General features: G+C 49.6%; 2 protein-coding genes across 2 annotated transcripts; both read left to right on the forward strand.

Moving 5' to 3' along the window:
* The first annotated feature begins 5,294 nt into the window (after positions 1–5,294).
* LOC124694775 (non-specific lipid-transfer protein 2G-like) lies at positions 5,295–5,585 on the forward strand. The gene has a single exon (XM_047227725.1). The coding sequence runs from the start codon at positions 5,295–5,297 to the stop codon at positions 5,583–5,585; it is 291 nt and encodes a 96-aa protein (XP_047083681.1).
* A 17,903-nt stretch (positions 5,586–23,488) lies between these two features.
* LOC124694781 (remorin-like) lies at positions 23,489–25,427 on the forward strand. Its single transcript, XM_047227730.1, has 5 exons — positions 23,489–23,764; positions 24,306–24,338; positions 24,434–24,521; positions 24,759–24,840; positions 24,922–25,427. The coding sequence occupies exons 1-5, from the start codon at positions 23,647–23,649 to the stop codon at positions 25,120–25,122; spliced, it is 522 nt and encodes a 173-aa protein (XP_047083686.1). The 5' UTR covers positions 23,489–23,646; the 3' UTR covers positions 25,123–25,427.
* Positions 25,428–27,740: the final 2,313 nt, after the last annotated feature.

A 27,740-nucleotide genomic window follows, 5' to 3' on the forward strand; every position in this document is an offset into this window, starting at 1 on the left:
ATGCAGCAATAATAGCTTGCATAGACCATGTGCCATGGATTTGAACTCAGCCTCGGCAGTTGACCTAGCTACCACATTTTGTTTTTTACTTATCGAAGAAACTAAGTTTCCTCCAGCAAATGCATAATAGCTAGAAGTGAATCGTCAATCATCTAAAGATCCAACTCAATGCACATCTATATAGCATTCAATTTGTAAATAACCTTGCTTTGTATAGAGAAGACCTTTTTCTCGGGCACCCTTTAAGGTACTGTAGGATTCTATTACTTCCATATGAGCCGTTCTTGGGGTTATGCATGAATTGACTCACAACGCTCACAACAAATACAATATCAGGACGAGTGTGAGAAAGATAAATTACCTTCCCCACAAGTCTTTGGTAGCATCATCTATTAACTGGATTCCTGCATCACTACTTAATCTGTGATTTTGTTCAATGAGAGTAGCTGCTGGTTTTGAACCATACATGCCGGTTTCTTTGAGAAGCCTAAGATATACTTCCTTTGTGTAAAAATATACCTTTTGGACCACTCGATACTTCTATACCAGAGAAAAACCTCAAGTGTCACAGATCCTTCACTTCAAGCTCTTGTACGAGATGATGCTTCAAGCTAGTAATTTCCTTGATATCATTGCCTTTCATGACAATATCATCAACGCAGACTATCAAAATTGCAACCTTGTTATTAGCATGTTTATAGAACCCTTATATTTTTTTCACTAATTTTGGTGGGATCTAACAATATTTTCCTAAATAAAAGATATTTTCCACAATTTTTTGTAGGCTCTAAAAATTGTTTCTACAAACGATTGCATCATAAAATTTTCCATTACCATTTGCATTAGAATTACCACAACACAATATTAACCACAACGTTCAAATTTAACATTGCCTTTCCATTACCATTACCACAACATTAATAAGCTAACATTAACACCAACATATACTGGTTCAAATTTATCATTACAAAAACATAAGGGTTCAACACATAGATATTGCAATACTGGCATTATAAATAGTTCAACTAAAATCTGAGCAAGCAATTTAAACTAAATAGACAATGTTCATTAATTCTTCAACATTACAACATGCCCGGAAAAAACTTAACACTCATTCACCACATATTTCATTGGTCGTCTTCTAATTGTACGTGTTAGCGTGACTAACTTTGATAAGATAAACAACATGTACTCAAGATTCTTCTTCTTCAACATATTCTCCATTTCCTATCCCCATTTCGAGTATGTGAGCTTCATCAACGCCGGATCTGAATTCTGCACCTTCTTCAACATCGATACTTCATTCTTCTGACAAATGACTCTATAGATCTGAAAGAATTACTTACAATATTCTTTTAGTCGACCCATCTGTTGTGTCGTCGCATGGAGCAGGGAGAACTCGGAGCACGGCCGGCTATAAACACACCAGTAGTATGAAGACACTCTTTACCACCAGCGCAACACAGTACCAAAGTACACTTGCACTGCAACTGAGTACACTTAAATAAAATTAAAGTATGATTACACTGAAATAAAAGTGCACCAAAGTATGAATACACCAAAAATACGAGTACATTAAAAGTATGAGTAGAACAAGCCAAAGTACAAAATTACACTAAAAATCAAAGTACACCTTAGTGAAAAACACGAGTACAGTTACATACATACTCCGAGTACAACCATATTAGTTTTGAAAGTACGAAAATAAATTTTTTGCAACCTATCTATATAGGATCTAGTTTTGAATATCTCGGTGCAAGGAGTTCAAAAGTAAAACAAAGTGGTTCGTAATTAATTTCAGCAAATGAGTTCCCGAGATATTTTTTTTATCAAAATTCGGATAAAATAAAGGGAAAAGCTGCAGCTTCCACCCTCTCTCTCTCTCTCTCTCTCTCTCTCTCTCTCTCTCTCTCTCTCTCTCTCTCTCTCTCTCTTATCCCCATCCTCCCAAAGTACACCAAATCACATGAGAACATACCTAGTGATACCACACCTTATTTGATACCATGATACCATTCTTTAAAATTTGAATTCTAAGTGTCAAAAAATTCGGAAACAAAATTTTACATGTTCACAAGATGTGTGTTTGCATGTCCTGTAATTTGTATAACCAAATTCGAAACACCCTTAGAGAAACAAAAAAGATAAATCCAACATGAATAGTGTCACATAAAGACAAAAGCACAAAATGGCACTATTCACATAGTATTTGTCTTTTTTTTTTCTGTTTGTGTATTTTGAATTTGGGTCTGAAAATTCCGTAGAATGTAAACACACATCTTGTGAACAGCCACAATTTTTTCGAATTTTTTGACACTTACAATTCAAATTTTGAAGAATGGTATCATGGTATCATTTAAGGTGTGGTATCACTAGATATTTTCCCCAAATCAGAGAGTACAACTCAATGCAAACCTGAGTACACATTACACTAAAACCCGAGTACAGCTGTAATCGTTTTGCAAGTACAGAAAAAAGTTTCTCGAAAACTATTAAATGAAATCTAGTTTTAAAGATCTCGATGGTACAATCTCAAAAGTCGAAACAGTTCGTAATTTGGAGGAACAGTTCTTGATATATTTCATTTTAAAAATATCGAATCTCTAAAAAGAGCGAAAAACTTTGAACAAGTCACCCTCCCGCGTGTCTCTTTCTCAACCTCAGCCCACCTTCTATTAACTTGCGACAAGTGACGAGACCGGGAAAACCATTTACTAGAAATTTACTCATACCACAATGCGCCACCTTTCATGGCCGCCCCCGCGCTCAGTTCACTTTTGGAGCAAGTACAATAAGGCTTAGTTAGCAGGCTATATATAAAGATTTAAATATAATATATGTGCTTAGTTGGAGGAGAGAGAAGAAGAGAGAAGATGGGTAGGCTCTAAGAGCAATTCCAATAGTATAGCCAACTGCTGGCTATAACAAGATGTCATATCATTTGTAGTCATCATATAGCTAATATGTACAATAGTTGTCTATAAGAATGAAGTACTTTACTATTATATGACCCACCTTTCACTCTCACAAAGTGCCTAGGAGCACGTGCAAGAGCTGGCTATTGCATAGTAGCCCACCTCCCTTCTCTCTCCTCTTCTCTCTCTTCCAACTTATCTAAAATATATAATGTCTTATAGTCAGCTGACTGGATTCTATTGTACGTGCTCTAATGCAATAGTCAGCTCTAGCACGTGCTCCTAGGCACTTTGTGACTAAATAGTGGCCCATGTATTGATAAAGTAGTGCATTCTTGAAGCCAACTATTGTACATGCTAGCTATATGTTGGCTATAAATAACGTGGAGCTGGCTATACTATTGAACTTGCTTTTGTAGCAGTTCATCGGATTTTTAGATATGATTGGAGCTAACTCGACAAGTGACTTGTTGATTGGTCGGAGGTCGGAGGTGGCGCGTGGAGAGAGAGCCCAGACCTTCGCAAAAGTCTTTTTTTTATTAGATTTCCCAGGCTCCAGGCTCCGAAGATGGCTGAAAATTTATTCTGAGAATGGCAGCAAGGAAGTGCAGGTCTGAAGCATGGGACTACCGTCCACTCTGAGTTCCACCGTGATTGCTCCGGTTTCCCCCCTTCGGCTCCATCATTCTAAAAAAATTGGAGCCGCTCCAGATTTTTTGTTTTGATTCGTGGAGTTGCTCCAGCTTTTGGTACAAATATGTGTAGTTGCTTCAGCTTTTGGTACAAATACGTGAAGTTGGTTCCGCAGAACACAAAAACATGGATTTGTTGTTTATTTATTTATCTTTCTCTCCCTCATCTCTCGGGCATGTTTCCCAATGCCCAGACTCTCCCCGATTTGAATTCACCGCAGCGTGATTCACGCCGCGTACCACCGAATCGAGGCCGCCGGCAAACGAATGAACTTACTTCAGCCGGAGTCAAACTTGTCTGAATCATTCTTGCTGCCGCGCAAATCGTGTTGTAGCTTGTTGCCGCCGCCGCCAGAAACTTGTTGTGACCGCCTCAACCAACTTCGTCGTGGGTGAGGCGACGCGCGACTGGCGGTGGCGGCAGCGAGCTACAACTCGATTTGCGCGGCGGCGAGAACGAATCGGACAAGTTTAACTTCAGCTGAAGGTACGTCGACTCGTTCGCCGGAGTCCATGATTCAGTAGCGACAAATGTAAATCATGTTGCGATGAAGTCAAATCAGTAGCAGTCGGATGTAAATTACGGCGCTCCGTGTTTTTTTATGTTTGTGTACCAAAAGTTAGAGCAGCTTGCAGTTAACTTTTCAAATCCATCTCCTCTCTTTGAGCGTGTTTCAATATTTCTAATTACCCGGTGTTTGGGAACGTCACGGCAGTGCCTGGTGGTTTAGCGCCGCCGCCATAGCCATCTTCACCGTCGTGGCCATGCCAACTCCACCGCCAGGAAATACTTTGCCACGGACCAGATGGACTTTCAGCCAAAAATTTAAGCGATCACACGGTGCGTCCCAGTGTGCTCTGTATTTTTATATTTCACGAATTCAACTTCACGTAATTATACCAAAAGCTGGAGCAGCTCCAACTTCTCAGAACCGTGGAGCTGGTGAGGGGGGATAGCGGAGCACACCCCGAGTTCCATACTGATTTTTTTTTTTTGAACAAGGCAAGGCGGAGTGAGTATCTGCTATACGGCAGCCACGCTTTGAGCTCGCGATGTGCACACGACGCCAGCTATCTTCGATCAGTCACCGCCAGCGCCAGACATGATCGCCTCAGGTCCATGTCGAAACAACAGACAGAAAACATCAGGGCGATGCAACAGACGAGCGGAGCGGGTGAATTTGGATCATTCGCTTCAATGCCGTTGTCCAGTTGTGGCTACCGTCCAGCGAGCCAGCCGGCAGCAAACACCGGCGACCTACCCGGCTGACCTCCACCTACCCCATTTCAATGCAGCACGTGACGCACGTCCATCCATCGACCACGCGGCGATCGATCCGAGCTTTGCTGACCATAATCATGGAGATCGACGAGATAGTGCAACTTTACACATGAACATTAACTCTGCTGAGTTATTACTCATTAAGGAGTAACAAAGAAAAAGAACACTCAGCGTTAATGGGCAGTACCTCGTACAGTCCGCCGTCGACGGCCCCTGCATTAATCACCCACCAGCTGCATCGGCGGCCGCATGTACGTGTCGCCGCATAGAGGAGGGCGAGCTCGGAGCACGGCCGGCTATAAATACCCCAGTAAGCTCCTCACCACCATCACAGCACAGCACAGTACTCCTACTCCATCATCGCCACAACTTGAGACTTGAGAGTGAGGGAGACCAAGGACGGCCATGGCGGTGCTGAGGAAGGAGGCGGTGCTGGCCGCTCTGATGCTGGCGCTGGTGGTGCTCGCCGCTGCGCCGGGCGGGGCGCGCGCGGCGTGCGACGCGTCGCAGCTGGCGGTGTGCGTGTCGGCGATCACCGGCGGGAAGCCGCCGACCACCGTGTGCTGCGCGAACCTGAAGGCGCAGCAGGGGTGCTTCTGCCAGTACGCCAAGGACCCCGCCTACGGCCGCTACATCAAGAGCCCCAACGCCCGCAAGACTCTCGAGTCCTGCCACCTCGCCGTCCCAACCTGCTAGGCGCCTGAGCCTAGCACCCACATACTCTTGCTATATCTGTCTGTCTGTGACGAGATTAGCAAGCCTAGCTGAGTGAGTGAGCGCGTACTCGCATGTGGTGTTGCGTGCTATATGCTCGTATTATTGGAATAAAATGATGATTTGCTATGCCGTTGAGCAGCTCGCCTCTGCCTGCTCTAATTTGTGTTGAATCTTTGTCTAGTAGTCGGTTTGTTTTGGTTTATTTTCTGCTTTTTTTTGGCCAGCTTAAAGCCAAACAAAAGCGTTTAGTACTACCTCTGTCTATTTTAAATATCTAAAATTTATCTAAATTTGAATGTATCTATTTTTGAGTTGTTTTTGCATTATCCCTTGGACCTACCTAACATTTTTTTTTGGCTTAGGTGAAAGTCTAAAAATCAAAAGTAACCAAACACACCTGATTGCACTAGGTACCAAAAGTCAGTTCAATAAAAAAAAATACCACCTCCGTTCCAGTAAGCAAGGCTTGATTCTTTTAAGTAAAATCAAGCTAAGGGATGTTTGATCAAAATTTTACCAAAAAATATCAATAACTACAAAATCATATAGTTATCACATAAAAAATATATTTCATGATGCATCTAACTGTGTTAATTTTGTATTGTCCTTGTTAACGTTTTTTTTTAAAAGTTTATTTTAAAAAAAAAATAACTTTACAAAAAGACTTACTCGATGGATTCGCATCATCCCAAAACCGAAATACATATGGACCAAAAAAGAAACACGAATATGCGAATCCATCGAGTAGTATAAGTTACTGCCTCGTCTAGTCTAGGACTCAAGGTGACTTCTTTTGGGCTTGTGATGCTGCATAAGCCTGCTTATAGATTTTGGTGGGGCGAAACTGCTGTGGACAGAAACTATTAGGAGACTTCTTTTGGGCTTGTGCTATTTAGCTTATTTGCTGCCCTAAATTGTTAAATGTCTATTATGCCCTTAGATCTGGGGCAGGGCAGAGGAGCTCGAGGACGAGCTGGAGGACGCGCGGTGCAGGGGGCTCGGCCGCGCAGGGTTCGGCGGCGGCTGCAGGGGGCTCGGCGGCGCAGGGGTGGCGGCGGTGGGGGGCTCGGCGGCGCAGGGTTCGGCGGCGGCCGCAGGGGGCCTCGGCGGCGCAGGGGTGGCGGCGGCGGGGGCTCGGCGGCGCGAGGGTTCGGCGGCGGCCGCAGGTGGCTCGGCCGCGGGCGGCGGCGGCGAGCTCGAGGGCGAGCTCGAGCACGAGCCGGGGACAGAGCACGAGCAGCTGGTGAGCGGCCGGCGGGGAGGGCGGGATCCGGCCGTCCCCGCCGAGATCCGGCGGCCGGCCGGCGGCGGCGGCGGCGGTGGGGTTCGGCCGCGGGCGTGGCGAGATCGAGGGCGAGCTGGAGCACGAGCGGGGAGGGTGTTTCGTTTCGTTTTCTTTCCTGGCTCGCCTCAGTGGTGGCATTTTCGTGTAAATACTGCAAACAACATGACCATTTGAAGAAAACGATTAGGGCCAGAGCGGAGAAGCTCGGGAAACTGGTCGATACCAGTTTCTCTCCACTGCATGTAAATGGGCTTCTGGGGAGATTCTCGGTGGGGAGAATATGGAGACATCTTTTGGGCTTCTGCTGTGGGGAACCTATAAGCCTGTCCAGAAGCCCAAAAGAAGTCACCCTCAGTCACTCAGATACCTTAACGCTTCCAGAATAAACAAAACCTTATGCCCTCTGGATGCCTGGGCTGCGTAAGTATGGCCTTTTTTTTAGCCTATTGGTTTATGATTTCAGGCGCATCTGTTCTTATATATTGGGCAAAGCAGTCTATTGGGCCAAGCAGGTAAGCAAGCAGTTGCTGTTGCTGGATTTGGATGTCCGTGTAGAAACACGATGGGCTCGATTCGCTTATCAGTCAATACGGATAAAAAACGATGTTTTGAACGAAAAGTTCTTTTGGATCATGGGCACCAGTGATCTCAGTGTATTAAAAAATTTGAAAATTATATTTATATATTTCAAAAAATTATGTAGTAAAATTCTAAAAGAAGCCAATGATGTATTCCACTAACATATAAAATCTCAATTACAAATGTTTTGTTTTTTGAGCTACACAAAAATGACAAATTATGATTTTTTTTTTGAGATTTGAATCACTATACTCAGATCCACATATTTGTTATTTTTATTCAGCCCAAAATACACATTATTTCCAGCTGAAAATTTACACGTTTGTGGGATACAATACTCACTACATTATGATTTATTTTTAGATTTTTCTAAAACTTAAAATATGATTTTTAGTTACTTTTCTAAAAAGGGATCACTGGAGCTCATGTGCACCACTGTTTTGAAGGATAATAAAAAAAGTTGCCGTTTGGGTACCACTAGTAAAAGGCTGATTTTTCCGAAACCTATTGGTGTAGCATGTTAGCACTAGGGCTTTCCCCACACTATTGTACTTCCGCGCGGGTGTACTTCTAAGGTATAGCATGCGGGATGTTTACCATGATGCAGCACGCGATGTACTTCCAAGTATAAGAGCATCTCCACTCGTTTGCCCTCCCCACGCCGAAATCCGGGGAAATTTTCGTTTGGATTGGACGTAAATTTGGCGTGGGGAGGAGTAGTTTCCCAGCCGCGATCTCAGGCGAGGACGGCGATCTAAATTTGAAAAACGGAAACTTGACAAACTACGACATAAAACGGTCGAATTTAGACTAAATTTAATGATATTTACTATATAGAGGGCGAAGTTCATACATATAGGCCGAATTCGACTATATTTCGAATTCAGCTAGGGGAATACAACTGCAGAATTTTAAAACACGGCGCTCTACATGCCGAAATGGCGGTAGAACACCGTGTAGTCGCCGTCGCCGCCATCGTCGTCGGAGCTGTCGTCGTCGAACTGTGGCGGCGCCGAAGCCGCCTGGCTGCTGCCTTGGCCGGCGTCTCCCCACCGGCCGCTGGTGCGAGGCGGGGACGGCGATGGCTTGTACAGCTCGTCGTCGGAGCCGTCGAGGTCGACGACGGGGACGACGGCGCCGGATGGAGGAGTCGCAGGGCGCCGGAAGCGAGCGCAGTCCTGGAGGTGCCTCGCCTGCCGCTCCGCTTCCTCCTTCTCCCACTGCTCCCTCGACCGCGGCATGGCGTTGTCGGCGGGTACGAGGTCCTGGAGGGACCTCGCGATGACGGCTTCGAGGATGGCGGCGTCCTCGGCGGTTTCTTCCTCCTCGACCTTCACCTTCGCCGGTTTGCGCCGGAGGTATCGTGGTCGCGCTTGGGGCGGCGCCGTCCTTGTGCCGTCGATGGTTCGCGGATGACGATGCCGCCGCCGCGCGTGCGGTGGCTCGGCGGGGAAGCCGGATCCTTTTTCACCGGCGCCAAGGATGGAGCCGACCTGGAGATCGACCTCGCCGCCGAACCGGACGACGAGGAACTGGCAGCCATACGCCGTGGCTGCCAACTGTTCGATGCCCTCGATAGAGGGGGCATCGTGAGCCTCGAAAGTTGCCGCCCTCGATGTGCTCGAGGACGTTGTGGAGCGTCCTATCCGTCGCGCTCCACCAACGCCGGCGACCCGCGGCGTTGTTGCGCGGAGGTGGAGGTGGCGGGCCGTCGTAGGACGCCAGTTTGCGCTGCCACCGCCGGAGAAAGAACGAATTCCACCGAGTGTAGTTCTCGGGGTGGTGGCGCGGGTCGGCGCGTTCTTCCTCCGTCATCCCCATCCGCGCCTCCTCGATGGCGACGTCGAGGGCGTGGCCCTGGGGCGGCGGCGGGATTGGCACGCCACCAGCGCTTAGCCGCCACCCACCGCCGGGGGGCCTCGTGTCCGGCGGGCAGGGGTACCCCGCCTGGTGGAGGAGGTGCCCCTCCCACGTGTGGAGAGATCGGCGGGGGAACCCGTTGTTGGATGCGCCGTCGTTGTCGTAGAACGCCATCGCTGGAGGTGGAGGTGGAGGGTGAGATGGAGGAAGAGTGGAGCAGGGGCGTCGCGGCGAGCGGAGTGGCTTTAAATAGGCGCGGCGGGCGCCGGCGATTAATGCCGCGTGGAAGACGATGCGTGCGCGGAAGACGATGCGACGGCATTAACTCGCCGCGTGGAAGCTACGCGGCCGGCGAATGCTGGCCGGCGGCAGGCTTTTACAGCGTGCGGAAGACGATGCGATGAGGACGACGATCGGTGTCTCTCGCCGACAAGTTGGGCCACCAGACGCGCGGGAAGTTTCCTCGCCCTTTCGCGCGCTTTTGTTTCGTCCGGAGTCCCCGACAGCTCCCCGGGGGCCGGGGATGGCGTGGGATCGCCGGATGAATTTAGGCCCAAATCCGGACGAAATCGAGGAACCGGAGGCGCGACTGGGCCGAATTTCGCCGTCCGGATGGAAAAAACGTCGTTCGGGGGCCTCGTCGGGAAGGCGAGTGGAGATGCTCTAACATGGACGCACAGAGTAACACGGGTGTACTTCACTTTCAAAATGCATAGTTGTATACTTCAACATCTACACGGTGTGCCTTTCAACAAAGACGTACTTTCAAGTTTTAAGTGTAACATCGATGTACTTTCAAATTTAATACCAACGTCAACGTACTTTTAAGTTTAACACTGGCGTACTTTCAAATTCAACACCGACGTATTTTCAAAATACAAAGCGACGTACTTCCAATTGTAACGCCGACGTACTTCCAAATGTAACGCCAACATACTTTCAAGTTATATACTGAGGTACTTTCAGAATATAGAGTGACGACTTTCAAGTTTAACACCGATGTGCTTTCAGAATACAGAGCGACACACTTTGAAGTTCAACATCGATGTGCTTTCATAATACATAGGAGGTATTTTCAAGTTCAACACCAACACACTTTCAAGTTATACACCAACTTACTTTCAGAATACAAGTTCAACACCAAATCACCAATCTCGTATTTTCAAGTTATACACCAACATACTTTTAGAATATAGAGCGACGTACTTTCAAGTTCAACATCAATGTGCTTTCAAGTTATAGAGTGACATACATCCAAGTGTAACACCGACGTACTTTCAAGTTCACTGCGGGCATACTTCCAAGCGCAACACGATCGTACTCCAGAATACAAAACATCGGACTTCCAGTTCCAGGTGACGCATCGACATACTTCAAAGTTCAATGAAGTACAAAAGTAAAAGTACATTATAAATTTTAAAATACAAAGAACGAAGTACAACAACATTGAAACTAGACTACACGTACAACAAAACCACAATACAAACCTTGTAATTTTGGAAGTACAAAATGGAGTTTCCTGAAACCTATGAACATTGCATCTATTTTGAAGATCTAATATCAAAAGAAAAAAACGGTTCGTAATTTGGCCGATCAAACGATTCTCTAGATTTTTTTTTTTGAAAGTTCATTTCTCTAAAAAAAAAAAAGAGAACTCTCACCCTCCCCGTGTGGCCATGTCTCTCTCTTATCCATCATCCCATGTTGATTCTCTTGCGACAAGTGGCAAGCACAAAAACAACTTTTCGTCGGTTTTGTGGCTCCACATTCAACCATATGGAGGACGCACATCGCACAACCTTCCTTTCATGAAGTTTTCCTTTTTTAGTTTTTTTCACTGACACTCACTTTGGGAAATATGATGTCAATTGTGTGATAAATGGAATATATTAATATTGCAAAGATACCAATTACTCACAGTCTTTACACCAATAAGATGCCCACATAGATCTATGATGCACACGCCCAAGAAAAATATAAAAAAGAGAAACAAAAAAAACAAAGACCCCATCGCAGTGTTGAAACACTCGTAATAGCGAGCACTCTAACCACCACCGAAGACTACACCCCGACTATAAAAGAGATTCTTCAAAAGCAACACCTACAAGAAAGAAACAATGCAAAACCGTTGCCGTCGCTCGATCGAAAATTTGGATTGTCACATTGGAGAATGTCCGCACAAGATAATGCATTCAACAAGGCCATTGCGAGGTACAACAAATGAATGCTAGACCTTGGGTTTTCACCCTGAAAATCGTGACATGGTATCCACGGAGCACCAACAAAAATGCAGTCCACCTGTGCTACCACCCCCTCCGGCCAAGGCTGCTGCTACCAATCACCAAACGACCGACATACAACCATACATGAGGATCGTGTCCAACATAGTCTTCATCGCAACCAAAACACTTTCCCGCCATAACTTTTAAACATCCGACTAACATGATTTTTAATCTTGGTTATACACCAAGCCTGGTCCTCAGGATAAATTGCATGAGTATCAGGAGAGCGTGGTCCTCAAGTATAAATATAAATCTAAATTCGCACCTATGAAGATTTGAACCTAGATGTTGAGCTTGCACATTCACTCTCTCAACCAGTGTGAGCTAGACTCATTTTGTTTTATTTCATGTCCATTATTTTAGCAAATACGCCGTGGTGACTGATGAGAGAGAGTCAAATTTGAGGACCAACCTCTAGTATGTTAACAATACAACAAACGTTGTAACCACCTACGTGATGTTTTGTCTCGACTCTCGAGTGATGTCGTTCATCTATGGCCTGAATTGGATGCACAGTTCGAGTATAGAGACATCAAGCTACATGGTTTACTTCCATGATTAGAACCACCACACAGATGTGCAGAAGTAAATTGATAAAGTTGTTGAAGGTCGGTGAAAACAAGTGATTCATCATTGCAGTCCAACTAATTAGTGGGAATTCAATCATTTCGCCACATATATGTACATACATCTACGATTCATAGATGTAGATGTAATAAGAATGTAAGAGCATCTCCAGTCGCGTCCCCCAAACCGTCCCCCAAACCGCGCCGGATCGAGCGTTTGGGGGACGTGTTTCGTTCGTGCCGCGTTTGGGGGACATCGCTCCCCAGCCGCGTCCCCCAAACGCCGCCCCCAAACATTTAAAATAATTTTTCTGGCATTTTTATTTCAATTTCCACAAACTAATACATAATTTGGAACGTGGTTTACACGAAAACACAGTTTAGAACATGGTTTTCCACAAACTAATACATAGTTTGAACCATGGTGGACACAAATATAAAATATTGCAAAGAAACTAAACCTAACTAGGCCGTGTATCGAAGGTTTCGTGTGTTCGCTGCTAAGAAAGAACACTCGAGGGCACACCCGATCACCTAAACCGGAAAATCCAGCGGGAGGATGGTGCCCTTGTTGGTTCTACCGATGAGGCGAACAGCAGTAAACCTCCGTGCACGTATTCGCTGCGAAGAAACAACACTCATTCGGCCGTCCTCCTCGTCGGTGCTCGTCGTCGTCCCCGTCGACGTGGTAGTCCCGGAGGCAGCGCCTCTCGTCGAAGACCTTGACGCTCATGTCCCTCGTTGCCGAAGTAGGAGAACACGAGGATGAAGCCGGCTTCGAGGCTGTGGTGGCGCGCGAACTTCTCCCAGCCCGATGTTGAGGTACATCTTGCCGCGCGCGTCGTAGATCGCCTTGACGATCCACCGGCCGTAGCCGCACGAATGCTCCCGCAGATGCATCGTGCGCGGGCGTACGCCGCCGACGTACTCGGCGAAGGAGTCCGGCAGCCTCTGGATGCCGCGCGGGTCGCCCTTGAGGACATGGACGAACTCGAACAGGACGCCCGGCTCCACGTCCCGTGGGAGGCGACGGCGAGCGTTCAGCTGTGCCGCGGCCACGACCACGACCACGACCACGACCACAGCCGCGGCCGCGAGGTCGGCCTCCGCCTCTACCAGACATAGCGTCGAGTCTTGTTGAGAGATGGTGGCGGCTAGGGTTTGGGAGAGAGGCGCTAGGGTTTGTGTGTGAGAGGGACGATGAGAGGCGCCCTTTTATAGGCCGGAGGGAGGCGGAGGAGCGGTGGCGCTCATTAACGCCGGCACGCAGAGCTAGGCGCGACGGGACGCATCGCCGCGCCTCTCGCGGGAACTGCACCGTCGCTGCGCGCCAACAACTTCCGTCGCGAGGTAGGCGACGGTTAGGTTTAAATTAATTGTGCCGGCCGACGGGTCGGCCCCGCCACTCCCCGCCTCGCTTTCGTTGTGTCCGGCGTCCCGGAGCGTCCCCTGTGGGACGGGGACGGGCTCAGGGCGCCGGACACCATATAGGGGCGCGCTGGACAAAAAAGGGCTTTGGGGGACGCGGCTGGAACGCTTTTTTTGTCCGGCGCGCCTCAAATCCCTTTGGGGATGGTTTGGGGGACGCGACTGGAGATGCTCTAATGACCAGTTGTTTGCGTGTTAGCTTATAGAGCGAGCAGTCATGTAAAACTGGGAGGGAGAAGCAGCGATGTGGGGAGGATATGAAGAAGGTGGTGAAAGGGAGGGAAAGAGCAAATTAAGAGGTGTCTAGCGAGAGCCAGCTGATCTTATAAAGATGCCTTGATTAATTGGGTCATCGGTGGCCTCTGTAGTCGCTAAATGGCGTTGGAAGTAAGAGGAAACACAGAGGTAGGGAACGAGATGGGTCGGCTAGAAGTTACATGATGGCTATGTGCATTATACGCCGACAACAAAGTCATGAAGACGAAGAAGATGTACAAATATGCAAGAAATGGCTAACCAAAGAAACACGTTCACTCCCTAAGAAAATGGTGCGAACGGTTGCCTTTCATTTCCTAATACTACGCGTGTTCATGTACCGAATGGATTGGCGCACGCTAACGAAGCGATCCTGGATACCGCTCGGGTCGTCCCCCTCCTGGGCGACCTGGGGCGAAAAACCCTAGCCGCCGCCGCCGTCCTTCCCTCCCCCTCCTGCCCTCCTCGTTGTCCCCGGAGGTCGTCGCCGGCGAAGCCGGGCGCGGCCGGTGATGGGGGCGGCGGGGCTCCTCGCGTGATCCCTCCGTGCGGCGGATGGAGGCTAGCCTCCGCACGGGGGGGATGGCCCCGGCCCGTGGAGGGTGGTGGTGGCGCGGCCCCTCGCCGGGTGGCCGGTGATGGTGGCGGCGGCATGGCCATGATCTGGGGGCGCGGCTCTCCTCTTCCTCGCCGCGGTCTTCGGGCGGGCGGTGTTGGGGGCGGCGGAGCAAACCCGGAACCTGGCGGCGCGATCCTCTCCTTGTACTAGCTTCGGCTTCGCTGGGCCAGCGGTGATGGAGACGGATCTCACACTACTCCTCCTCAAGGTTTGGGACCACGACACCAAGGGCGGCGGCCCTGGATGGCGGTGACACCGTCGACCTGGTGGCAGGTGGCGGGCGTCTGGTGCCACTGACCGTGGCACCGCGGTGGTGGTCTTCTCTCTCGCCGGAGGAGATCGACTAGTTGTGTGGCTAGCCGTGGCGGATCTCGCGATCCGTCGCCTAGCCCCCGATGGCGAGGCGCAGCTGCCGGTGAAAGCCGGCCGGACTTCGGTCATGGCGGATGATGGCGGCGTGCTTCGTCGTTACCTTGTTGAAGGCATTGTTTCTGCAGCCTGCGTTTCTTCGCCTGGGCTGCTCCGGGGGAAATCCTAGACCCGGGTCTCCCGATCGGACGATGGCGGCGCGCAACGCCGTTCTCCATGTTGGGAGCATCGTTTTTGGAGCAGACAATGGATGGCGGTGGTGCTGAGGTGGAGCGGTGTGCCTTCGCTGTGTCGGCGTCGTCGAGTCACCGCGGCATGGTGCAGTGGTGTCTCGGGACGGATGCAGTGTGATGGACTCGCGCAGGATGGTGGAGTCGTCTGGCGCCGTGGCAGCATCGATGGCAGACCTGGCATGGTCGATGCGATGATCTCTCTTGAAGATGGAGTCGAGGAAGACGGCGGTAGCAACTTCTATGGCATAGGCGTTGGCGTATGCTTGGGAGTCTCGCTTGACCGGATGTGCTTCTCATCTGCTATTGGGCGGCCTGGGAAGGCATTTGGTTTTTGGTTGATGTGTGTTGGTGAATTGTCACCCCCTTCATCCCTCTGTAGGTTTAGCGAGGTGGGTTCGAGTTTGATCTTTTGTAATGCTCTTGTAAGGTGCTGTGAATAATCTAATAAAAAGCCGTGTGCATCCCTTGGATGCAGAAGCTGGGGCGATATTTTTCCCATTTCGAAAAAAAAAATGTACCGAATGGATTAGTAGCAACAAATGCTGATATGTCATACGCCCAATCGTGCACACACATCTATCAGTCAGAGGGCCTAGATTAATCATGCTGGGACAGGTCTCCTAATTAGACTTTTAGCAAGTGTTAGAGTATATTTGGTAGTTATAGATTACACGGGATTGTATTAGGATTGTTTCCATATTCTCCCTAGGAGGTTTCTTAGCTTCCAAGTCTTGTACTCTATATATACTCGCCCATGAGGTGCAATACAACATCCATCATATTACGCCAATCTCTCTCCCTCTCTATCCTTCTACATGGTATCAAAGCGGCGCCGATCCTAACCTAGCCGCCGCCCAAACTTCCGCGCCGCGCCGCCCCCGGGGAGGTCGATCTCCATGATCTACTCCGGGGGCCACGCAACCCGTATGAGGGTTCGTCGGCCGATCCGTTGATCCGCTGCCCTCGAGTCTTTTTTTTTCCAATCCGTAGATTGGTTTTCTTTTTGCTCCGCCGGTCGCTCGACCGGCATTTTCTTTTTTGGTTTACCGATCATAGATCGGATTGAGTCGCCCACCGCCGCCGTCACCGCGCGCCTCTACTCCGACAACGGCATCGATCTATACCGGCCATCTTCATCAACCGCGCGGCACGGCCGCACGCGTCACACACGGGACGCCTACGTGCGACGCAGCAGGCCGTCTCGCGCCGCGCGGTCTCCATCGCCGGTCCGTCTTCACCGTCATCGCCCGGGACATCACCGACAACGTCGCCAACGACTCCAATCCGCGGCACGTCGTCCACGCCATGGCGCGTACGGCCGCCGCCGTCGGTCTGATCAACCGACCGCGCGCACGTCTCCGCCAAGCACGTCCCCGAGCACGCGCCTACCACCGATCGAGCTACGGGCTGCCGCCGCGTCGCCCCTTCGGGTCGCAGCGCCGCCGCCTTTGGTCCACGCTGCTAGCCAACGACGCGCCTTCGAGGCGCGTACATCGCCGGTGGCGTCCCGCCGCTGCACCGACTCGCGCCACGCAGCTACGCCAGCCCTCAGGCCGTGGCGTCGCCGCACGCGGTCGCCTTCGCCGTCCCCGCGCGTCGATGTCCGAGGCCACCACGGCCGCCGCCCCTTCGGCGCGGGTCGCCTCCATCCGCGCATGGTCTTCGTCACGCCGCCGGGTCTTCCTCGCCTACTTCGTGTACCGCCGCCGCGCCTCCACCCCAGGTCGCCGCCGGGCTCGCCAACCTCTTCAGGTCGCGCCGGGCTCGCCGACCACCGCAACGCCCGTCTAGGCGTCCGCGCTTGACCACCCCGGTCACCGCCGGGTTCGCCGCCTTCTACGTCTTCGTACACTACGGCTTCGCCGCCAGCCGTCCTCGCCTCTTCCCCGACTACGTCACTCGCTACTCTACTCCGACACCCGTCGGCCGAGACTCGCCTCTTCCCCGACTACACCACCTGCTCCTCTTCTCCGACACCCGTCGTCGAGACCTCCTCTACTAGTCTACTCCGACATGGCGCGCACTTTGTAATGTTCCGTACCCTGCATGCCCGAGTGCGGCAACACCGGAAGTGCCTTCGTCCCCGACACGTTCCCGAGTCCGGCAAACTCGCGTCGGACGTCTCGTCTTCATCGGCTTCGACAACGTCTTCTTCGGCATCGCCTCTACGACCGCCTCGACCGCGTCACCGACTTCTTCTATGTGTACTCGGTTACGGCAAAACCGAAGTATGCCTTCGTCCCCGACGTGCGCCCGGTTCCGGCAAAACTAGGGCCGCACCTCGTCCTCGACGGCTCGAGCCGCATCGACTTCGGCATCGACCATCTCCACGACCGCCTCGACGCGTCTCCGTCACTCTCCTCGCGCACTATGCGCTTGCGACTTCATGTGCGGCTACCTCGACACCGGCACCCGACGATGACATCGACCACGGCATCCCCTCGCGCGGCTACCCTGACCAAGGTTGCACCGCCCAACGCTCTCGGCTCCCTCGACATCGGCACAAGGGCTACCACCTCGCCTGCGCCTCACCAGCTTCCTCTACAGTCCAAGCATCCGCGACGCAACTCCGTCCACGACGCTCCCGCTATGACTGCGGCCGTTGGTTCCTACCTTCGGCTTCTCTCCAGTCTGACCGTCCGCGACGCTACTATTGTTCACGTCGCTACCGCTACGACTGCGGGGGAGTGTTAGAGTATATTTGGTAGTTATAGATTACACGGGATTGTATTAGGATTGTTTCCATATTCTCCCTAGGAGGTTTCTTAGCTTCCAAGTCTTGTACTCTATATATACTCGCCCATGAGGTGCAATACAACATCCATCATATTACGCCAATCTCTCTCCCTCTCTATCCTTCTACAGCAAGGTATGATGCGCCACCCCGTACGTGGTTGTCAACCAACAGCTAGCTTAAGTAGCTACTCCGTATAGCAGCCTAGCACCACCACACCATAAAAGCGGCCGAGCTATGTCCTATGGGGCCATCATCGATCACGTACAGCTCCGATTCGCTGTCGTCGCCGTCGAGCGTCGCTGTCGCCGGCCACCCATAGATGCGCATGCACAGCAAACAAAAACTACGCTAGTTTAGCCGATGCTGATCAGCTGCATTGCTTGATTCCTAATTAAACTGGTTGGAAGTTTGGAACAGCCTGCGCACACCACAACTAAGGCTGCTCATAGTGGAGAGTAACTTAGACTAGTAACATATATCATGTTACTAGTCTAAGTTACTACCTCCATAGCGGGTAGTAACTTACATGTGCTTTCATGCAATGTGTCATTAAGTATGTTGTAGACTCATATTGCTTTGAGATGTGTGATGTTATGGTAACATAGCTAGTTACCACATCACTCTCTTTCTTCATTTATTGGCATGCCATGTCACCAAAATGTCTTGAAATATGTGATGTTACCACCTATGTTACTCCCACTATGAGCGGTCTAATAGTAAGTCGTAGAGATCGACGTTGATGGATACGTAGAATTAGTTAATGATGCCATAGCTTTTGATTCGTGTCGTGCTTAATCGTATTCTGTTCGGTCAAATTTGTTTAGGGATACGGCAATCATTTGCTTTGAAGAAAGGTGGAAGAGAAAGCGAGGATTAACAGCTAATGATCCAGCGGGCAGATGCAAAGCATCTATCTTTTTGTTAATTCCAACTAGAGTACTACTAGCTAGGAGAAAAGTGTGACAGATACTGTTAGTGAGTTGGTTAGTTGCAACTAGCACTACCTGGATAAATATCTCACCTAAATATCTTTACACTAATCATGGGTCGAAGATTCTCACAGGGAAAAAGGCAACCTGATGAAAAAGCTTTCACCAACGATGCACATTATGTATTGTTATAATATGGCGTGGGACCAACAAGATTTACTCGTGTTAAACAGCCGCCTGCCTCAAAAAAAGGAGAAAACCCTAGCCGCAACGCCCATCTTGAAGGGTCCCCACCTCCTCTCCATTCTGGCAGCGGGAAAGGGTGGGGAGTCGGACCTACACACGTGGTGATATAGTTGGTTCCCTAAATTTAGTTTTTGGTCAACTGGCAGCGTGAAGTTATGCTGGCTATGGCGATGATATGTGGAAGAAGAAGAATAAGGTTTCTCCGTCTCCTCGTTCACCATATCGGCTGCAATTTTGCTAGTGGCATTGAAGAAGGCGGAGAATCGTGTGTTCATTGCTTCCATGGAGCGGTGAATCTTGTCTTGTTTACGTGTGTTGCAGGTTTGGTGCAAAGAGATTCAGATCGATTCAAGGGTTCAAGGTCGACAACTTTAGCTCTAAGTCGCTTGTCCTTACGGGCACATGCACGTAAATATCTCAGCCGTCATAAAAAATGTTAGGCCGACTCTGATAGGAGAGCAACGGCAACGGCAAGTCTCGCTCTGACCGCTATAGTGGTAATTAGGTGGTCCAATGACCTCCATATTACTTTTGTTATGTTTAGAGGGATTTGTATTTCTCATGAACTCCTGTCAGTGACTCCTGTAACATATCCGGATCTTCTCGGAGGAAAAATAATCCCAAGTGCTAAAAAGTGCTTGGATGCTATTTAGCAAAACGAGCATCCAATTTGTGACCGTCCGATACGTTTCGGTCGCCCCGGATCCCGCCGCGCGTGGGAGCGTCGTCCCGACAGTTGCGCACCTGGACTCGTCAACATTGGACAGCGACGTCTAGGTTGGACCCACATACGCCTCTCTCCACGTTCTGCCCCATCCCCATTCTTCAACCATGAAAAGCTCCGCCAGTGTCCATCCACCGCGCGATCCCGCCGCCAGCCTGCCCACCCCCCCCCCCCCCCCACGGCGCCGCTCCGGTGATGGCCGGAATGGCGTCCCACGACGCTCGCGGGCACTAGGAGGATGGGAAGAATCGGGAGCTCACCGGTAAAGCATGCAGATAGGCGAACATGCTCGGAGGCGAGCGAATCGGAGGCGGTAACGCCTGGCCGGAGTCGGGGACGGCAATGGCCAATTCGCTCGATTCGTTGCGCCTCAGATCGATTCCTGGTACGGGCGAGCGAATAGGAGGCGGGGCAGATGCTGCTGATTCGCCGGAGAGACGCCGTCCTCGCCGCCGGAGTCCCGAGCTCACCGGTCTGCTCCTGCTCCTCGTCGTCAAGTAGCGCGCGCTCCGGCACCCCGAGATCGACCGGCAGATACTGCTCAACCTCGTCCAAGAGCACGAGCGCTGCCTGCCTGTAGGAGCTTGAGCTCCGGCGTCGCGTTCCCCGCCTTCTGCTGCTTTGTCCTGGCGGCTCTAGGATGTTGGGGGGCAGGGAGGCGTGCAGCAAGTTGGGTAGGAGCGCCGGTGGGGTTAGAGCATCTCCAACAGGCGCTGCAAATTCTCGCGCGCTATACCGGCGATTGGGCGCGCTGTATACCGTTCGCGCGCGGTATAGCGAATTTGCCCCCGGCAGAGGCTGCATTTTGCAGCGCGCGTTGGTGTGCGGAAAACGCACCTCCGCCAGAGGCGCTATTTTGCAGCGCGCGCGACCGTTTTTTTTTTTAAATTCATCAAACAAACTATGAAATTTGAACGAAATACGAATATATTAAAGTGCGACGATACAAATGCGACATAGAAAATACTAGTACTACTCGTCCGACTACTCGTCGGACTCCCAACCGTAGTCGGAGCTGCTCGCGATCGTCTCCGACACCGGCGTGGACGTCGACGTCCGATGGAAGTCGGAGGAGGAGGACGAGAGGACGACGGTCGACGGCCCTCGCGCCTTTCTTCTTTTCCTCCTTCCTCTTCGCCGCCGCCTCGGCCTCGCCTTCTTCCTCGCCGCGGACTCGGCGCGGCGCTTCTCGCGGCTCGCCTTCTTCGCCGCTTTCATCGCCGCGCTTCTCCTCCGCCTTCCGCGCGTAGAAGGCCTCCGTGGCGGCGACGTCCTCCGAGAAGCGCCGCGCCCACTCGGACGCGCATCGCCTCGTCGCGCTCGGCGATGAGGAGGCGCCGCTCCGGCTCCCGATGGCGGCGCCGCTCTTCGCGCGTGACTATCGGCGACGGCGGCGCCGGCATCTCCCGCCGCTCGCGCGTCCGGACGTCGTCGAAGTTCATCGCGGCGGCGGGGCGGCCGAGGCGCCACGCGACCGGCGTCGTAGGCTCGCGCCGCCTCATCCGCGGTGTCGAAGGTGCCGAGCCGGATCCGGCTCACTCGCCGGAGCGAATCTCGGCGTCCGAGCGGCCGCCGGCCGCGCGCGCGCGCGGACGCCGCGGTAGCCGGAGGAGCGGGCGCCGCGGAGGCATGTCGCCGGAGGCGGAGGCGGAGGCGGACGAGGCGGCGGAGGTAGAGCGGTGGCGCGTGGCGCGGAGACGGAGAGCGGTGGGGAAGAGGCGGAGAGACACGCGGAAGCGCGCGTTGGCGCGTGTCGTCTATATAGCGCGCGCGGCAGCGCACGCGGCAACTTCCCGCGTGGGATGGCGCAAACGCGCGGGCGCGGCAAAAATTTACGCGCGCGCTTTTTCCCGCGTCTCGCTGGAGCTTCGCGCGAGCGCTCGCGCGCGCCAAACTGGCAGGTATTTTGCCGCGCGCGCGTTTTACAGCGCCTGTTGGAGATGCTCTTAAGCACAGGGGAGGATTCCTGCCGCAGCATCCTTTGGTCACATCCTCAGCCAAGGCTGACAATTGATTGACAGCAACAACTTTTTATTTAGCACATGTCTGAATTTTCTAGCACAGAAACAACGGTAGTAATTAATCTGAGAGTGGATGGTTGTAAAAATATTGCTATGCTAGGTTGTATTCGCAGACGAGACATGAGAAAGTTGTATTTTGTCTGCAATATATTTGGTTTCACAAATAAGCTAAGTTATATCTTGCACATAAAAAGTTGTTCACTCCCATATTTTCTAAGTCGTGTTTGTAAACAGTATATTGTTGCTTCACATATGTGCTAAGTTGCGTACCTGCTATTTCTAAGTTGTATAGCCACTATTGTTAAGTTGCATACCGGCTGTTCTTAAGTGGCATTCCCATGATGATTAAGTTGCATCCATTGTCTATTGTTGTTTCACCATTTCTAAGTTGTATATCACCACTACTAAGTTGGCAAGAAATATTATGGTAAAACCGCGTGCCACCATCGTGAACTTGCATGTCCTGCGTCTAAGTTGCATACTGTTAATACTAAGTCAACAACCATGATTTGTTCTAAATTAACGCACCATTGCCGTGAAGTTGGTTACCGATGCATCTACGTGTGTATATTGTTGGTACTAATTTGGCTACCTCGAAAACCAACTTGCCAACAATAATATTGGTATTGTGAAGTTGTAGACTATTATTGTTGAGTTGAGTATCTCGAAAATTAACTTGCCTACAAAATATAGAAATATAGTGAGCTTGCCTATCAACGTGCCTAAGTCGTATACTGGTAGTACTAAGTCGGCTGGCATCACTCTTTGTATGGTTGCGTACTTTCTTTGCGGAGTTGCATATAGCCGCCCTAAGTTGTTTACTGTTTTGTTATTAAGTTGTATTTTCATTCCTACTAAGTTGTGTGCTTACCAATGCTACGAGAAACTATGGTGGGCAAGTAGTAGTGTTGCAAGCCTCAATAATATGAAGTTGATGGATGTTAAGTGAGTTTTCCGGAAACTAAATTGGCTACAAAGTATATAAAAAGTAATGTAAACAACTTTGTACAGAGAGTTGCTCCGTCACAACACTAAGTTGCTTTCAAAAAAAAAAAGTTTGTCAAAATATATACAAATGTGATCTAGTTTTGAAGATATCGGCGCGAGAGGTCTAACGGTGAAAACGGATCACAATTTTGATAAAGGGTTTGAAAGTTATGACTTTTTTTTAAAAATCATATAACAATAAATACACGTGGGGCTAAACTTTCAATTTTCAGGGTGAGTGCTTGGGTGCACTAACTAGCACCCGAGTGCTCCCTAGCAGTGTCCAAAATAATAGGACGATGGGGCTGTGGGCGCGGGCCATATGGCAACCTGGAACACCTAAGTTAGCCGTCCTTGCTAGCTAGCTAACTTGGCCGGACCCATGCCCGCCCCGACGAGTCCGATGGTTGGCTGCCACTGGAGCCGGGTCGATCGGACGGCCATGAGTTGCCGTGACGCTATCGACACGCACCAGCCACCAAATGCCAAATAGTAATGCTCTACTGCTCACCGAAACGAATAGCAGCACGTCCGGTTTGGACCCCTAGCTTAATTCCACCTTAATTTTTCTCTTCCAGCGCACTCGATCGATGAACATTGCTTGCTGCACCCACACCCAGCTCACCGCCTGCCTGGAACAGCCGATATCCATCGCTTGATTGTGTAGTGTCTCTCTCTCTCGCCCTCTCTTTTGCTAGTTAACTAAGCCACCTTGATTATCATACAACACTAGCTACCTCGCTCCACCTTTCTCTCTCTCTCACCACATATATAGTCGACAGACCGGTAAGGTGCAGAGAGCATAACAAGCGGTTGCGTCTGCCTCCCAGTCTACCTTCCTCGGTGAGCTACTGCATCTTCGCTCACCAGCTTAAGCAACCTGTAGAGCCCTTTCCGTCAAGACGAAGTTGAGAGAGCAGATGGCGGCTGGGGAGGCCAAGAAGGTGGAGGTGGAAGCGGCCACCAAGGACATCGCCGAGGAGAAGGCTATCGTGCCTGTCGCCGATGACTCGAAGGCCATCGTCGCCGTTACCAAGGGTACGTTTGTGGTTGTGGTTTATTTGTGTTTAGGATGAGCTCCCAGCTGATCCCCTGTTTTTCCATGGCCACTAGCTAGCGACCCACTCTGCCTCTTGATTGGTTCTGTTCATTCCCTCCCAAGAACAACCAATTTCAGTTTTAGTTGGTGCATCATAGACTAATAGTGTCTAGGTAGAAGATCAAGGATCATTTATCTACTTTGATGTTTTGGCTTCATCTCACTGCTTCATATGGTCTTCCGAGACAAGACATAAAGAGAGCAGCTTCTACTTCAATTTTTCCTGTACACATAAAATTCAAGACAATTTCCCGTTCCTCCAACAATCAATTTGAATCAGTAAAAAATACTCTTCCTAGAAGAAACAATTTTCTGGCGCACAATATTTATTCTTCTGCTGTTTCCGTTTTTTTACTAATCACCGTGATAAATAACCTCCAAGTAGCCACAAAGTTACTGACTAGGCACTCAAAACTATCATATTCAAACACCTGAAAGAATTTCCAGAAAATCCTGACTCGTCTCTTTTTATTCCACCAGATGCTGAAGGCCACAAAGGTTCATCCGAAAGAGGTAAAAATCAAAAGAAGCTAAACTCTCAACCTACCCTGCAAACAAGTCTTTGACTCGTCCTAATTTTCCAACCGTTCTATTTTTCCGTTCTTCAGATGCTTATCTCACCAAGATTATGTCTGAGAAGAGGCTGACGCTGATCCACGCCTGGGAGGAGAGCGAGAAAGCGAGAGCTGAGAACAGGTGATTAATCAGGGCATCTAACTAGTTTTGCTTAAAAGTCACAAGAATCACCAGTACGATTTGTACAATATGATTGAGATGGCACATCGCCTTTGGCTAGATTTAATGGGGAGCTACCTTATGATGCACTCAATGCGTACCTTCCATATCTGCTACATGAAGTATCCACACTTACCAAAATCATGTACTATGTGCAACTAACTTCTTCCCCTTTCTTGTTTTGTTGAATAATATCAGGGCCGCCAAGAATCTTTCCTTCATCACTTCATGGGAGCACGCCAAGGAAGCCGAGTTGGAGGCCGGACTGAAAAAGATGGAGGTAGGCAAACAGGGTGACAAGTTCATATCTCTGTAGTTTGGAGCAAATTTTACAGTTATTAACAGTTAATTATCATGGCAGGAACAACTGGAGAAGAAGAAAGCATCGTATAAGGAGAAGCTGAAGAACAAGCTCGCGGCGCTCCACAAGTCGGCCGAGGAGAAGAGAGCGATGGCAGAGGCGAAGCGTGGGGAGGAAATAGTCTTCGCAGAGGAAATGGCTGCCAAGTACCGTGCAAAAGGAGAGGGTCCGACGAAGCTCTTTGGGCTCTTGAAAGCATGAGAGCTGTGATTCGAGGAAGGCATCAACACTCTCTGCAGAGTGTACATATGTTGGACTGTTACCGCTAGTCTGTGACTTACAGATTTGATGCATGACTTGTTAGTGGTGTGTACATGTATTTTGAAGGCCATTGGTGTGTGTTTTTATTTGTTGGAAGGTTTGTTGTTTGGTTAAATTTGTAAAGTAATTGTGTATAAGCATAGGAGTGCAGGTCTGATCGATTGATATATTTATTCTTTGTATGTAAGTTTTGTTCGTTGAAGCATTCGTTCATATGCATTTGAGAAGTACTGTTCCATTTGTCCCATTTCTTTGTTGAAAGGAAGCATCCCTGAGCACAAGAGATTTCTAATACCTCTGTCCATAAAAGGATGTCTTAGATTTCTCTAAATTTGGATGTATGTAGACACTCTCTAGTGTATAGATACACCTAAATTTAGACAAATCTAAGACGTCCTCTATGGACAGAGAGAAAAATATAGAAGCTAGGAGAACTAGGGGCAGAGCAATGTTTCAGAGGTGAATGGCAAGAGATGAACATTCATTAGGAATGCAAAGAAAATTACAAAAGTGAAGTACATACATACATACTTGCTGAAAATTCATATGTAGCGGCAATTATTCCGTTGCCATGTTAACAGTGTTTCTTCTAAGCTGAGATCACTGACACGATAGAGTCTGGTGAGTTTCATATCTGTGCAGGTTCTCACTCATCCGTACACCTACAAACAAGGAGATAGAAACAAAAAAATAAGTTAAAGAGAGATTGATATTTTCCAAAGATAATTACAACATGTAACAAAATGATGGCTACAAAAAGCAGCCTATCGAGTCAAATTGCTCCCAATGGTGACCAGGTCCAGTGTCAGAATAATGGCCGGCCTAGGAAACTGTCAGACGATATATAGCACTTCTTTATTGAAAAAATATATAGCACTTGGGAAGTTGGACAGCGTCTGAATAATGGCCGGCTACAAGAAATGAAATTAACAAACACTTCTGCATAAAGAAAAGGCCTGGGTAAACACCTTGGGAAGTTGAACAGTGTCTGACCACGGCTCCCAAAGATGCTCCAATAATTTTAGTAAATTATATGATTGAATTGTTTTCCTCAAATGACATTTTCTATGGATTAACTTGTCAAATTCTCCAATGTAGAGAAATATTCCCAATCGTGGAACCCTACATACAAGTGCATAACACACTCATTGCAGAAAATGGCAGAAGTACACCTACTTGCTATTTTCTAGTACAGATGAGAGCCCATCTAACTTCCTGAATGAATCCAGTTGACCGAAAAATAAAACCTCTATGCATGATACTAGTGCAAATGCTGCACGACTATCTGCACATAGATCAAACTTTCTGTTGAACTAGCAGTGACTAACCGGCCATTCACCTATCAGATATCGTGAATCTTATATTCCAAGGGGAGGAAGAAGAGTCGCGTTCTTTTTTTTGTAGGCGTGTGCCAAAAACAATATTCAGAACCGAAAAAAAACGCGGCTGAGGTTGTTAAAAATACAGCAGACGAACTCAACATGCATTATCAGCAGTTGAGCATTTAGCAGACCTGAATGTGTAACAATTCGTAACTGGACCATCCAAGTTTACCACTAGCAGTACTAGAATTACCCACTCCAGAAGTGCAAAATCGACTATAAAAAGAGAAATCGTTAAGCCAACTGGCAAAGTAATAATGAGTAACAAATCAGTAATCGGCAAACATAAAGACTGCACTTCCCAGCACATGTAACCTTCCGCATTTCGACTGATTGATGGAGCACTCTGAAATCTGAGTCTGCGCTTAATCACGCACGCCTCAGACATTTCAGCTCTTATCTACTGTCTGCTAGCCACAGGCGTCGGAACAGGGATTCATCAGATCAGAGCGCATACCTCGGGCGGAGAGGTCGATACGGCCCGTCGGCCCGTCCACTCCTCACCGCCGTGTCGCCATTCGGCGCCGCCGCTCCCATGGTTCCTCTCCGGCGTCTCCGCAGCATCCAGAGGCACCCACGTCCCGCGATCCCACCTCCTCCGCCAGAAATCCGTCTTCCCGTGTCGAAAGCGGTCCTCTTTCTACGGTGAGTAAATGACGCAGAACTACCACATTACAGTCGGTGTTGTTCTAAAACTACAAGCATTGGGCTAGGCGACACTTAACTACCAGCTTTGAGGTCAGGTCTAGACGCGCGGCACTGATCGGTCGAGTTTAGCGCTTAAGCCATGTCCACGTCGGCAAAGTTGGACTGGAGAAGGAGGGACGGCGTTAGGGCGTGAGCGTGGGCAAATAAATAGCCGTTTAGGCCGATTTTCTTTGCCCCAGCTCACTCTTTCCCCATCTCACCTCCACTGTCCTCCTCCTCCGTTCACGCCGCCGCCGCGCCTCGGAGCTCGCCGCCGGTGATGGTCTCGTGGGGTGATGGTGAAGAGTCATCAGACTACCAGAGCTCGGATAGCGACGATGATGTGAGTTCTCTCTCTGCATCCCATCTCTTGTGGTCTGGGGAATGTGAGAAATCTAGGGATCTTTCACTGATTGAAATGAAAATGCAATGTTTAGGCACTGAATACCATCTATGACTCGGAGTATTGCGGGTCAGATGATGGATTAC

This window comes from Lolium rigidum, chromosome 3, assembly GCF_022539505.1.
Source record: "Lolium rigidum isolate FL_2022 chromosome 3, APGP_CSIRO_Lrig_0.1, whole genome shotgun sequence".
NCBI lineage: Eukaryota > Viridiplantae > Streptophyta > Magnoliopsida > Poales > Poaceae > Lolium > Lolium rigidum.

Bases quoted from the DNA above. Each gene is read 5' to 3' on its own strand.
- LOC124694775 (XM_047227725.1), top strand. From the start codon at position 5,295: ATGGCGGTGCTGAGGAAGGAGGCGGTGCTGGCCGCTCTGATGCTGGCG.
- LOC124694781 (XM_047227730.1), top strand. From the start codon at position 23,647: ATGGCGGCTGGGGAGGCCAAGAAGGTGGAGGTGGAAGCGGCCACCAAG. The intron at 23,765-24,305 runs GTACGTTTGTGG...TTATTCCACCAG, and splicing joins CATCGTCGCCGTTACCAAGG to ATGCTGAAGGCCACAAAGGT. The intron at 24,339-24,433 runs GTAAAAATCAAA...TCCGTTCTTCAG, and splicing joins CAAAGGTTCATCCGAAAGAG to ATGCTTATCTCACCAAGATT.